This window comes from Ciconia boyciana, chromosome 22 (assembly GCF_034638445.1).
Source record: "Ciconia boyciana chromosome 22, ASM3463844v1, whole genome shotgun sequence".
NCBI classification, from domain to species: Eukaryota; Metazoa; Chordata; class Aves; order Ciconiiformes; family Ciconiidae; genus Ciconia; species Ciconia boyciana.
Window position 1 is genome coordinate 2,493,922 of NC_132955.1, and position 13,039 is coordinate 2,506,960.

At 59.2% G+C, this 13,039-nt stretch overlaps 1 protein-coding gene across 1 annotated transcript in view; it reads right to left on the bottom strand.

The window, feature by feature from the left end:
• Window positions 1-891: 891 nt before the first annotated feature.
• Window positions 892-13,039, bottom strand: part of SKAP1 (src kinase associated phosphoprotein 1) — a 158,498-nt gene continuing 146,350 nt past the window's right edge. The window contains exons 12-13 of the mRNA XM_072885904.1: window positions 1,636-1,754; window positions 892-998 (exon numbers count right to left, since the gene is read on the bottom strand). Coding sequence (XP_072742005.1) covers window positions 1,656-1,754 — 99 coding nt within the window. The 3' untranslated portion in view covers window positions 892-998; window positions 1,636-1,655. The remainder of the gene's footprint in view (window positions 999-1,635; window positions 1,755-13,039) is intronic.

Genomic DNA, 13,039 nt, shown 5'->3' on the forward strand with positions numbered 1-13,039 from the left:
GGCTGAGCATCACGCCGAGGGGCAGAGCAGAGGGAGCGTTTCTCTCTCTGGGCGCAGCCGCCCCAGCACGGGCTCCCACGGCTGCTCAGGGTCACGCACGCTGCGGAGAGCCAGGGCTGGAAGAGCAGGTTGGGAACACCGGAGGGATTTGAGACGAGCTTGTGCCCTGCCAAGCTGAGCTCTGGGCATCCCAAACCCACCCTCCACACCAAAGATGTGCCCGGTAGGGAGGTGCCTTCGCCAGTGGAAGCGAGGCCGTGTATGGGAGCCTGGCGAGGCGGCAGGCGTCGGGATGGGTTCGGCTGCATCCCCGCAGCCCCCCGCATGCCTCCGGGGTCCCACGGGGTCCCCCTGGTTGTGCCCGGCTTCCAAACATCTGCACAGCTTCTGCTTCAGAGCAGCCGTTCGGCCGATGCCTGGGCTCACCCTGCGGGCGATGCTGCTGCTTCGGCACCAAGCACCACAGCCGCTGCCGGCCGAGGGTTGGTGGGTGCCGGGGGGCTGCTCCGGTGCAGCCCAGGGGATTTGGGCACCCTCCCCGGGAAGGCTGCAGTCAGCAGGTACCTACCACCATCTAGTGGCCCTTCAGCCAAGTGCGGGAGGAGGAGGAGGAGGAGGAGGAGGATGCGCTGGGTTAATCCTCAGTCATGGGCTGGGATGGGCCTGGACCAGAGGGCTCTGGGGATGCTCCGAGATGGGGCTGGAGGCGAGGGGCCACTGCCCGCACCCCGCTCCAGCTCCAGACCCACAACAAAGTCTGGAGCAGCCAAACAGGGAGAGGAAAATGGCTTTATTGTGGGCTGCCAGCCCTCCGCGCCCCCGCCATGCCCCGGTGGCATCACAGCGGGTACCACGGGACAGAGCAGAGCTCCGGGGCACCGTGCGTGGGCTGGGCGATGGGACATGGGTCTCTTCATGCAACGGGTTCCTGCAGGAGGCTGAGGCTGGCGGTGGGGACGGGGTAGCTGGTTTCTCAGCATGGCCAGGGAGAGAAGCACCTGGATTCGGGGAGGAGGAGAGACACGGGTGACGGTGGGGAAGGGGACAATGAGATGCAGGCTGGGACTGACATGGCCTCGCACATCGGCGACTCGTGGGCGCAGAGGGGATAAGGAGGGCAGGCGATCTCTGGGCAAACGTGGAGGTCTCGCTGCCCCAGGCAGGTGTCAGGACTCTGCCTCTAGCTTGGCTGCGGACCCCCTCCGCTTTCCCAGCCCTGACCTGTGCCTCAGTTTCCCCATCTGCCAAATGCCTCCATAATGGGTTTTGTTTGGGAGAAAAACACGGCGTGTGCAGCACTTGGTGTCAGCGTTGGTGTTACAGCCGGTGACACACAGCTCTCGGGGTCCGATGGAGGTGGCTGCCGTGGTTTTAGCACATTTCTCCCATGGAGCTTGAAGGACTTGAAATCCAGGGAGGGACACTGGGCAGGGTGGCATTGTCCCTGAACTGCAACTGTGGTTCCCGATCTCTCCTGCTCCCACGTAAAACGGAGACCAGGAGATGGAGCCAAAGACAGTCCTCAAGGCTCGGCACCCTGGTGATGCTGGGGCACCCCAGGAATGGAGCCACCGCCCCAGCACCCACCCCCACGCCCCATCCCCAGTGGGTGCACCCCGGGGTGCCAGCTCTCACCTGGGGTGCCACGGTCCTCATCATTCCTCCAGGTCGTAGGCAGCTGCCAGGTAATCCTTTGGGACGATCCCGACCACGTTGTTGAGCTCTCCGACCCACCAGCCGTACACGTTGTACTCCTGGGGAGACACAGCCGGACGGGCACGGGCTTAGTGCTGGGACAGGGGACATGGCTCAGGTCCCTTCCTTCGATACCTGGAGCTACAGAGAGCAACCCCCAGACTCCCACCAGAAAATACCCCACCTCTCCCCCTCGTAAATCCTTCGCTGTCCTTCCTACCGCCTTGCTCTCCCCCTTCGCCCTGGGTCCTGCAGGGCACTGCTTGGGGCTTGCTCAGAAACTCAGTATTTAATTCACACCCTGATATTTTGGGGTATTTTACTTACAGATGGCAACCCTCGGGATGTCCCAGGCCCCAGCCTGGAGTTCTGCGAAGCCTCTCCAGGTGGATCGTACCTGGGTAACACATCCCTTCCCCAGATTCACGTGTGATTTTCCCCTGACAGCAGATATTGGCAGCAAATAATACCAGAGAAAACTCCCCCCATGTGTGTGCGAGAGGAGGAGTTAGCACACACAGGCTTAAGAAGTTTGCCATCAAAATAGGAGATTTTTTGGTTTTTTGTTTTTTTTTTTAAAGGAGATGTTAAAAGCGATGTGCACAGCCACACATCCCGTCCCATGTCCCATGGGACCTCTGACCTCCCCCACCTGGGGGGGGCATTTAATGGGTCCCCGAGCTCATCCCTGCTTCCCGAGAGGGAAAGGGCTTTGCTCGGGAGAAGGGCTGAGTCACCAGTGACGGACACTGCTCCCGACTCTTCCAGCTCTGCAGATGGTGCTGCCCTCGCCGGAGCCAGGAAAGGGTCCCGGGAGTCCCGACGCTCCCCGGGATGGGATCCCGATGCTCCCCAGGGACCCGCACCCCAGCACACAGCGCTGAGTCAAGCCCCCGCCATGCTGCTGGAAAGGAAGGAGCGGGGAATGGGGGCTACATCCCCCTGCCCCGCTGTCCTCACCAGCCAGGGAGGAAAAAAATCCTGCTGCAAAACCAAAAGGAAAAATTTGGGTCTGTTTGCTGTAGCCTGGAGACCCGTGGGCAGAGGGGCCGAGATGCAACCCAGGCGTGACGGGCAGCCCCCAGTCTCCACTCGCCCCCCCCCCCAGCTCTGCCGTAGCCTGAACACTATGAGGTATTTTAAAATAATTTCTGCTTTGATGAATTGCCGGCTAGTCTGCGATTGCTCATAATCAAAGGGAGGAAAATGCAAATGAGAGCCAGCCGAGAACTCGCGGCACCGAGCGTTTATTTCACTGCGCAGTGCCAAAAAGAATTAAAACAACATTAAACTCCCAGCAATAATGTTTAAGTCCTCGTTTCCAAGTGCCAAATTGCACCACTCTGGATCATACAGATGTTCGTTAATTATGCTAATTTTTATTAAACTATTAAAACGAGGAGTGCACTGGCACAGCAAGGCAGAGCCCAGTGCAGGGTGAACTCTGCTCTCGTCTGGAGGTGCTCATTTACATCTTGCTAACGTGCTGATGCCTGATACCGGCTTTTGGAGGGGGGTGAGGAGAAGGAGGGAGCTTGAGGATGGTTTTGCTGGACTCTGCCTAATTACATGCTAATGGGGCCTCTGCGCTCAGTACCTGCCTGGACTGTTTTGGGGGGGGGAGGGAAGTAATTTAGCTGAGACTTTATAGAAGGGACTGAAAACCCACTCATCGGGAAGATAATTGCTCCAGCGAGGTTGGTGGGCCCTGAGTGTGCTGGTACGGCGGCATCAGGAGAGGGGAGCGGGATGCTCTGCCCTCTCTACATCCATCAGAAGCTGTGTGGCAGGAGCTCGGCAGGGTGCTGGAGGCAGCACCCATGGGTGCTGATGCCATGCCAGGAGCCCCTGGGGGCCCCAGAACGCAGCACCGGGCATCAGCAGGGAGGCAGAGCAAAGCCATCGCTCTGCCCCGTCCCCAGAAATGCAGCAGGGCTGAGCAAACTGGGAAGCCAGAGCCCTTTCCAGGCTGGCATGTAACAGGGAACTGGATTTGGGGGTCAGCCCAACACCCCGGAGGCCATCCTCCCAGCCCAGCCATCCTCTACACAGCCACAATGGCCTCGCTCCTTTCCCAAAATGCTGCGATTTTCTCCCAGAAGGAAGAAAACCCCTCACAGCACTTCTCCACATTTCATTCCCGAGATCCCCGGTGCCAAGTGAACCCGAAGCAGACGCTCATTCAGATAATTGCCCGCAATCAGGGCTTTTATGGCGGGTTGGTGCACGGGGCTGTAAAAAGCTTTATGCTGCTAATCTCCATCGACAAGGGAGAAGGAAAAGGGGGAAGAAGAAACAAGATGACAACCACAACCTGGTTTCTCTCCCTGCCTTGCACCACGGCTCCTTCAGCATCACCCAGCAGAGATGATGCTCTTCCGAGGAGGGGGAAAGTGGAGTCCCTGAATGACCCAGCTACAGATTCCCCCTGTCCCCATCACGGGGGGAAATCCCACGGCCCAAGCCCACAGTCACAAAGGCGGTGACGGGAACGTGGCCAACCGTCCCCTGCACGGCTTCAGATGGACGACCGCCTGGTGGGACCCTAAATGTGCAGCCACATCTCTCCGGCAGCACTTCCCCTGCTCCACCAAGCTCAAATTGTCCGATCCAACCTCCCTCCTGCCCCTCACCGAGAAGCACGGGCTCTCTTCCTCCGCTGCGTGGATGATATTTACTCCCCACCGGTGCTCCCAAGCCCTCCTTGCCACCGCGCTCCTTCGCCAGCCCTCGTAAACAACCCCGTCGGGCTTCGGGAAGGCCATTAATCACCCCCCTTCACACAGAAGATCAATGACGCTTTGATGGATGCCGAAGGAAAAGCCAATCAGTCAGGGACTTATCGGTTTATGATTGCTCGGCCCCATTATTAGTGCTTGTGTGTCATACATTATTGTTAGGAAAATGGAAGAATCTAATTCATAGATGAGGTATGGCGAGCGTGCGAGGGGTCGGCTGACACCGGAGAGTTTTATACCAGGTCAGCTATACATCTATTTACCTTGAAAACCGTCTCGGAGCTGCGGCGAGCTCTGAAATCGAGGGGCTACCTGTCCTTGGGGGATTTGGAGCCAGCAGCAGCTGAGGGACGCAGCTGGGAACGCCGGCTCCTTGGCATGCCGGCTCCTTGGCATGTCACCCAGCCTGGCACACGGAGGAGTAATTGGGGTGACACTTACCCTTTGCTTCAGACCGTGGCCCACCATTACCTGCTCCCTGCCACGCTGCTCTTTTGTAGGGTAAATCCCTACAAAAAGAAATGATTCCCACTTGCTTCCAATGATTCAATTCTCAGCTGCTGCGAGGAGCTGAGGACACGCAGCTGGGGCATTGCTCCTTCCCCTTGTCCCGTCTGCTCCAGCATCGCCCGGGGTGGCTGCAGTGTCCTGTCCCACCGGGGTCCCTGTGTCCCATCCCACCAGGCTCTCCGCGTCCCAGCCCAGGGGGAAGAAGCTAACAGACGTAAGGGGCTCAGAGCAGGCAGTACTAGGGGAGACGAAGGGAGAGGAAGGTGATGGTCCCCAGCCGGGGAAGGCCAGGCAGAGACGCCCACCTGGGCCTGGGGAGGCACGTGGGCAGTTTTGGCAAGGACAACGGCGCAGCTCCTCCTTGAGATGAGTTCTCAGGCTTTCCGTGGGGAGACCCGCCTGATGGGAGGCCTTCAGGATTTAGCCTCTTAGTCATTTCCCATCAAAACCAACCGACCAGCCGAGCAAGGCAGCACCACGGACCAAGGTCCCCGATGACAAGCCAACCCCGAGCACACCGCAGCGGTGGCACGACCTGGCTTGGGGGGTGCCGACACGGCTGGGGCAGGAGGGATGCACGTCCCTTCGGGCACCCCAGGGCCGGCCGGCTCCCCGTCAGGACGCCGCAGCCGGCGGGGACGGCACGGGGGACACACGGCCGGGGCAGACAGACGGCGGCGGCCGGGTCCCCCGTGCAGAGCTGGAGCGGGCAGAAGGTGCAGCTGGAGCCCCGCCAGCCGCCGGGGCCAGGCCGGGAGACAATAGCGGCGGCGGCATCCGATCTGCGTCGCCGATGGGATCGGGAGCCCATGTGAAACTGCCGTATTAATATTTATTCCATAAAGCGCGCGGCTCCCAGCTTTGCGCGCCTCCGCCGCGCTCTGACCGCAGTACCAACCCTCAGGCACCGCAAACACAATTTGAAAACAATGTGACGGAAATGTTTAATCTGCTCAGCCCATCTGTGCTGCGTATTTCTCTAGATCTCCCTGAGAGAGGCGCCTTCGAATCTCCACATTGCCTTTAATATTCTCCTAAATCACCTCCCCACTGCACTTCAAGGGCCATTGCTACAATATCACAGGTTCATCGAGAGTGCACGGGAGAAGGGGGGGGTGCAGGGAGGGGAGGGTGAGGGACGGGGGTGTCGGCTGGGATATTTTTTATTTTAAAATATTTCCCAGGGATGGTGTTCCTGTGCCCCTCGGACAGGCGAGAGAGAGGAGAAAAAAAGGAAAAAAAAAAAAGGGGGGGGGGAATCAGAGGGAAGTTATTGTGCTGTTGCTGGGAGGCGATTAGCGAGGCTGTTCAGAAGCAAACAGGCTGGAATGGAGCAAAAATCATTTCCAAAGAATCGCTTTTATTAATCTCCTTCCTCGGCCGCTCGCTTTCACGTGCGGCTGCCGCTATTCCTCTCTCCGGAGGGCCCCATCCTCCTCCGAGCTTCGCACGCAGAGCGGGCGTGGATGCTTGGGTGAGGGGGGGACACCCCAAAGCAGCAGCAGCGCGGGGTGGGGGTGGCTGGGCCCAGCACCCCTGGGTCCCCCCCACCCCGGCACAACTGAGACCTAGAGCCAAGATGCTCCAGCTCAGGCGCATCCCCGCTCCCTGCCTCAGTTTCCCCGTCGCACCACGCGGCTTTTCAATACTCAAAGGGGGCTGAGAGGAAAGATGGGGACAGACTTTTTAGCAGGGCCTGTAGCGATAGGCCAAGGGGGGACGGTTTTAAATTAAAAGAGGAGATTCAGACTAGATGCAAGGCAGAAATTTTTTACGCTGAGGGTGGTGAGACGCTGGCCCAGGTTGCCCCGAGAGGTGGGAGGTGGCCCGTCCCGGGACACATTCAAGGCCAGGTTGGACGGGGCAGCCTGCCCTGGCTGGAGATGTCCCTGCCCGTGGCAGGGGGGTCGGGCGAGGGGACCTTTAGAGCTCCCTTCCAACCCAAACCATGATTCTGTGGCTGTGTCTGCGCTGGGAGGCCCCTGCTCCCTCCCCGGGCTGCTGGGTGCCGCCACCCCCAAATCAACCCACGGCCGTGTGCGGGGTCTGGGGGTGCACAGGGTCTGGGGGGGGGGAATGCGCAGTTTCCCGGGGGTGCAGGGGTGCGCAGGGTCCGGGGGAGGTGCGTGGGGTCTGGGGGTGTGCAGGGTGTGGGGGGTGCAGGGGTGTGTGGGGTGCAGAGGGGGTGCGCGGGGTCTGGGGGGATAGGCGGGGTCCCAGAGGTGCGTGGGGTGTGGAGGTGTGCGGGGTGCAGGGGGGTTCGTGGGGTCTGGGGTCCTAGGGGTGCAGAGGGGGTGCAGGGGGGTGCAGAGGGTCCGGGGTGTGTGGGGTGCAGGAGGGGTGTAGGGGGTGCAGGGGGATGCACAGGGTCCCAGAGGTGCGTGGGATACGGGGTGTGCGGGTCCAGGGTCCGAGGGGTGCGTGGGGTGCAGGGGGTGCGCGGCATCCGGGATCCGAGGGGTGCGCGGGGTGCAGGGAGGGTGCAGGGAGGGGTGCGCGGGGTCCAGGGATGCGTGGGGTGCAGGGTGTGCAGGGTGCGGGGGTGCAGGGAGGGGTACGGGGGGTGCAGGATGTTTGCCTGGGGTCCGGGTGCAGGAAGGGACACGGGGGGTGCAGGGTGTCTGCGCGGGGTTCAGGGGGTACAGGGGGGTACAGGGTGTCTGCGTGGGGTCTGGGGTGCAGGGAGGGGTACGGGGGGTGCAGGGTGTTTGCGTGGGGTTCAGGGGGTATGAGGGGTGCAGGGTGTCTGCACGGGGTCCGGGGTGCAAAGGGGGTACGGGGGGTGCAGGGTGTCTGCACGGGTTTCAGGGGTACAGGGGGTGCAGGGTGTTTGTGCGGGGTCTGGGGTGCAGGGGTACGGGGGGTGCAGGATGTTTGCGCGGGGTGCAGGGGGTACGGGGGGTTCAGGGTGCCTGCTCGGGGTTCAGGGGGTACGAGGGGGTGCAGGGGGTACGGGGGGTGCAGGGTGCCTGCGCGGGGTGCAGGGGTACGGGGGTGCAGGGTGTTTGCGCGGGGTGCAGGGGTACGGGGGTGCAGGGGTACGGGGGGTGCAGGGTGTTTGCGCGGGGTGCAGGGGGTACGGGGGTGCAGGGGGTACGGGGGGTTCAGGGTGCCTGCTCGGGGTTCAGGGGGTACGAGGGGGTGCAGGCGGTACGGGGGGGTGCAGGGGGTACGGGGAGGTGCAGGGTGCCTGCGCGGGGTGCAGGGGGTACGGGGGGGTGCAGGGGGTCTGCGCGGGGTTCAGGGGGTACGGGGGGGTGCAGGGGGTCTGCGCAGGGGTTCAGGGGTACGGGGGTGCAGGGGGTCTGCGCGGGGTTCAGGGGGTACGAGGCGGTGCAGGGGGTACGGGGAGGTGCAGGGTGCCTGCGCGGGGTGCAGGGGGTACGGGGGGGTGCAGGGGGTCTGCGCGGGGTTCAGGGGGTACGGGGGGGTGCAGGGGGTCTGCGCGGGGTCCGCGTGCGCGGGGCGGGCCCTGGCGCATCCCCCGGCGTCGCAGCCCCGCGTTGCCGTGGCAGCCGCTCCCGCTCCGCTCCCGCATCCCCGGGGGCCGCGCAGCCGGATCCACCTGCTCCCGGCCCAGCGCCGCGGGGTCACGGGCAGGTCGGGAGAATAAATGAACGTGAGCACTAATGATGTGTTTGCTGGCTGTTTATGCTCTCTGTGTGTCAGGGGCACTCACATTTAGAGAGCTCATTATGGCTGCAATTAGACTGCACCATTGCTAGATATTTAACTCCTTTTTCTTTTAAATTAGCATTTTAATAACGTGCTTTGAGCAGGGGAAACAAAATGACCATTTTTCACGGACAAACTTCCTAGCTGTAGGTGCAACTTTAATGGCAAAGTTGCAAGGGAGGTAAAATAAGATCGGGCCTGTTCCCTTCCCACCTCTCCCTGCCCTCTCCCCCTCCTCCCTGCCACCGGGAAGGGGGGGGGGAAAAAACCGGGAGAGATTTTTATTTGCTTTATCGCACACTCCATTTCCTAAATTTGTTCTGCAGCCAATTATTTTCGCCTTTAAAGTCCTGAATGCTCACGCCTGATGAAAATTAGCAGCCATCTGAGTTAAACTCTGCCTGTGACCTGTGAAGAGGGCTCGAAATAATTGCGTACGTGTGCGTGCACGCGCGTGTGCGAGGAGCCATCCATCCCCGACTCCCCGAGCTGCAAGAGGGGAGATTACGTGATGGGTATTATCAAAATATCTTTATACAGTAACCCCCAGGGCCGCTTCCCTGCAAAGGTCACCGCAATTATTTCCCCTTCATTCATAATTCTTCGGCTGGGCTTACGGGACTGGGGGAGGCAGAGGGGGACGAGGGGGACAGCCGAGGGGCTGGCTGTGGCCGCTGTGCTGGGAGAAGGGATGGGGACCGGCGGAGGGGAAGCGGCGAAGCCAACGGCTCCGTGACTTCACCGGGAACTTGCAAAAATACCCATTTTCTTCATCCCCGCTCCGCGAAGTGCAAAGCCCGACCTCAGCCAGCCCGAAAGTCGCGGCTTCGTTCCTCCGTCAGGATTTACGCTCCTAATTAATTTATGACCCTAAGCCACCCATCTTTCCCCCAGGGATTGCTGCGAGGGCCGCGGGGAGAGGGCGAGGGACCCCCCGGGGGTGGGTGCACCCACTGCTGGAGGGCTGGGAGAGGCACCTGAGCCGGGACAGGGGGGCACTGGGAGCGGGTGCCCCCCTCTGCCCCGGACCCTGGTCCCAGCCCTGGCCGGCTCCAGCCCCTTTCTGTAACGACTGGCAGCCCCCAGACACCCCAAGTCAGGGCCAGGAGCCAAAGCAGGGACCCCCAGGGCCCCCACGCAGCCGAAATCACACCGAGGGTCCCGAATCAGTGGGGAAGCACAGCAGGGGAGGGCAGGAGAGGAAGGAGAGAGATGCAGCTTTTGCGAGAACGATGCTTTAAACGTTTCCTCTTTCGCATCCGCTCAGCTGTACCTTAGACACCACCGTTTCATAAATACAATCCGGGTAGCGCAGGCTATAATTTGGTGATAGCTACCCCAGGACATATCTAGATACACTTCTGTTATTTTAATTAAATACTGCATTATGGTTTGTGACAACTTCATCGCTATAGCGTAAATGAATTTGGAATTAAAGTCTTACTTAGGCATTCCACTACTTCTCCCCCCCCTCCCCTCCACCCCTCCGTGTTACAAAGCAAAAGGCTATAAAATCAAGATGTTTGTTCATTTACAGATGGAGCAGCTTGGAAAAGGGAAAAAAAAGAAAAGGAGAAAAGGCGAGACAGTGCAGAAGCGAGCGCAAAACACCGGTGGCTTGTGAGCATCCTCGGGTGGAGGAGAGCACAAATGGGGGATGCTGAATATTAATTGTGTGCGTTACCGTTATCCTCCGAACCGGGCTCCTCCGACCACCCCTTCCCCTGGCCGTGGGACTTCTGTTGTCCGCGATTCTCATTTTTAACTCTTGATTTGTGACTGCTGCAGAGAGATGAAACGCTGGAAGTTTTAGACCTTTGGGGATTCGGTCTGTGGGAAGGGCACGGCGGCGGCCGGAGAGGCTGAGTTATGGCAAAGGGAAACTTTTTATTTTATGCCCAGGCCTGGGAGTTTCAATTCCATCCATCTATTAACTCGTCTCTAATGAAACTAGACCGTACGTGACATTTTGCAATATAACTGCTTTAAATGTTACCACATCAATTGGTTTAAATGTTACCCGCGCCTCATGAACCGGGAGATGGTTTTATAATTATCTCCGTCTCTCTCTAACGAACAAAGATTTCTACTGTCTGCTGGTATTTTACATTAGCAAAGGAAACAAGGATGCCTGCTCGAAACACGGGTGCTCAACAGGCTCAGACAAATAAAAATCACAAGTTGTGATGGTGGCAGAGGTGTTGCCTGTCACCTCTTGGCAAATCGATGCCGGATTTAAACCCTTCCTGATCTATTTTGCCTACATGCAATTGGAGTTTCACCCTCAGTTCTCCTCTCGTTCCCTCTATTGCCGATTAACCACCCCCCAAATAAAAACGACTCGCATCCATCTACCCGCACACATATATATGTATATAATATGTAGATCCATAAAACGACGGCAGTCCATGAAAGTTATGGCCGGGGAGGGATGGGTTTAACGACGAGGCTCCGCTTTAATATTTCCCATTGTCACAACCCCAAGTGAAATTTCCACTTCCATTTACGAAATAAGATGGGAAATCGTCGGGCATTTGTTACGCTGGAAACAAAAAGCTTCCCCCCCCCCCCCCCTCATTTGAAACAGGGCATCACAGCAAATGTCACCCCCACCTCCCCAGCAGATTAGCGAGGGGCTCGTTACTAAATCTCTGTCTAATAAAGGCAGAGTTGACTCTGGAGGAGCTGCTGGTTATAACGCTGGCTTTGGAAAATGGAAGGATTGTCACACTTAAAGACACAAATTTCCCCTGTAATATATTCGAATGGAAACCTCTGAATCCAATACTACATGGGCATATCTAATAAATTCACAATATTTCAGCCTCAACAGCCTACAACGGTTAGTTTTAAAGATTTATGTGGTAAAAAATTACTCGGTGATGAATATAGTTTATTCTGTGCAGTATTGGAGGGTATAAGGAATTAAACTACTGTCTTTAACAGTGAATTTATTATTACCTCTGTCAAAGCCGAAGTCTTTAACAGCATTTATTATAAATTTCAGTGCAAAATAAATGGTCAGAGTACGCCTTAAACCCTAAACCCCCCCAGCAGAACCATGTGCCAGCCCAGGAGAAGTTCATGGGCCGGGGGGTCTCAGCAGCCCCCCGAGACCACCGGGGCTGGCATTGGCGTACCACAACCACAGGGAAGGGGCTACCACATGTCCCTGCCACGGCCACCGGTGCCCCATGGGGACCAGGGTCACCCACTGTGGAGGGCGGGATGGCACGCTTGGAGCTGGCACGGTGGTCGGCGTGGGGTGAAAGCAGCGGCGTTGGGGCAAAATGTGGGATGCAGCAACCGGGACGTGCGGGTGAATCCCCACGGACGGGGCAAAATTCGGGACGCAGCATCGGGGATGCGCGGGTGAATCCCCACGGACGGGGCAAAATTCGGGACGCAGCATCGGGGACGCGCGGGCGCTGGGCATCATCGGCGCTGCCTCCCTGGCGCTCGGCCACCCTTTTGTCCTCGCCTGCGATGGGTGTCCCCTCATTTATAAAAATTACCTGGGAGGAATGAGGCTGCCAGGGGCTTGTTCTGGACGATTGGTTCCCGCCGGGGGGGCGAGGGGGCCGGTGGGGGAAGGATGGCCCTCGCTTGAATTTGACCGGTGGGTGACCGTTGCCTTCCAGCTGACCCCGCCGTCCCATCCCCATCCCTCCCAACTCAGGAGCCTCCCAGAGGGGTTATTAATGGGAGTCGAACGCCGCCGAGCCCCGGGAGCCCATCTCCGCAGCCCACCCCACCAGAGACCCCGGGGGCCGAGCCCACCGCCCTGGGATGCAGCTGCGCGCTGAGCCCCGACCGGGCTCGTTACACCTTGGCTCCGTCACCCACCAGGTTCAGCGCATCGGGGGGGCCGGGGGGGGCCGTGGCCACCCCCGTGGCCTCTCCCCACGAGCGAAATGGCCCCAAATCCAGGCAAAATGCCACTAGATGTCACCACACGCCTTTCGCTCGGGGTCCGGGGTATGGGAATATGTCCCCCCCTTTCCCCCCCTGCTTTCATTGAAAGCAATTGAGAGAATTAACTTATCCGGTTTTATGGCCTGCTTGTCACATCCAACTAAGCCCACTTAAAATAGGAAGTCTCGCTGCATTCAAATAATTATCATAACGTACAAATCACTCAGCCAGGGGACAAGGGACCGGTGCCGGGGAAAGGGCCGTAATGCCGGGGTTTTTGCTGGGATTACTGCTTCCCCCTCCCCAAATTAATTCCCCCATGTATTAGCCCAGCTGGGCTGCACCGAGTGGGGTAGCGGTGTTTCGGGGTCCCTGCAAAGCAGGGTGATGAGGTGGGGTACGAGCTCTGCAGCTCGACCAGCGCCGGCCGTGACCCCCCCCGGCCCCATTATCCCTGCGGCACATGGGGCCAATGAAGCGCTGGTGGCACTGGGGGTGCAACAAGG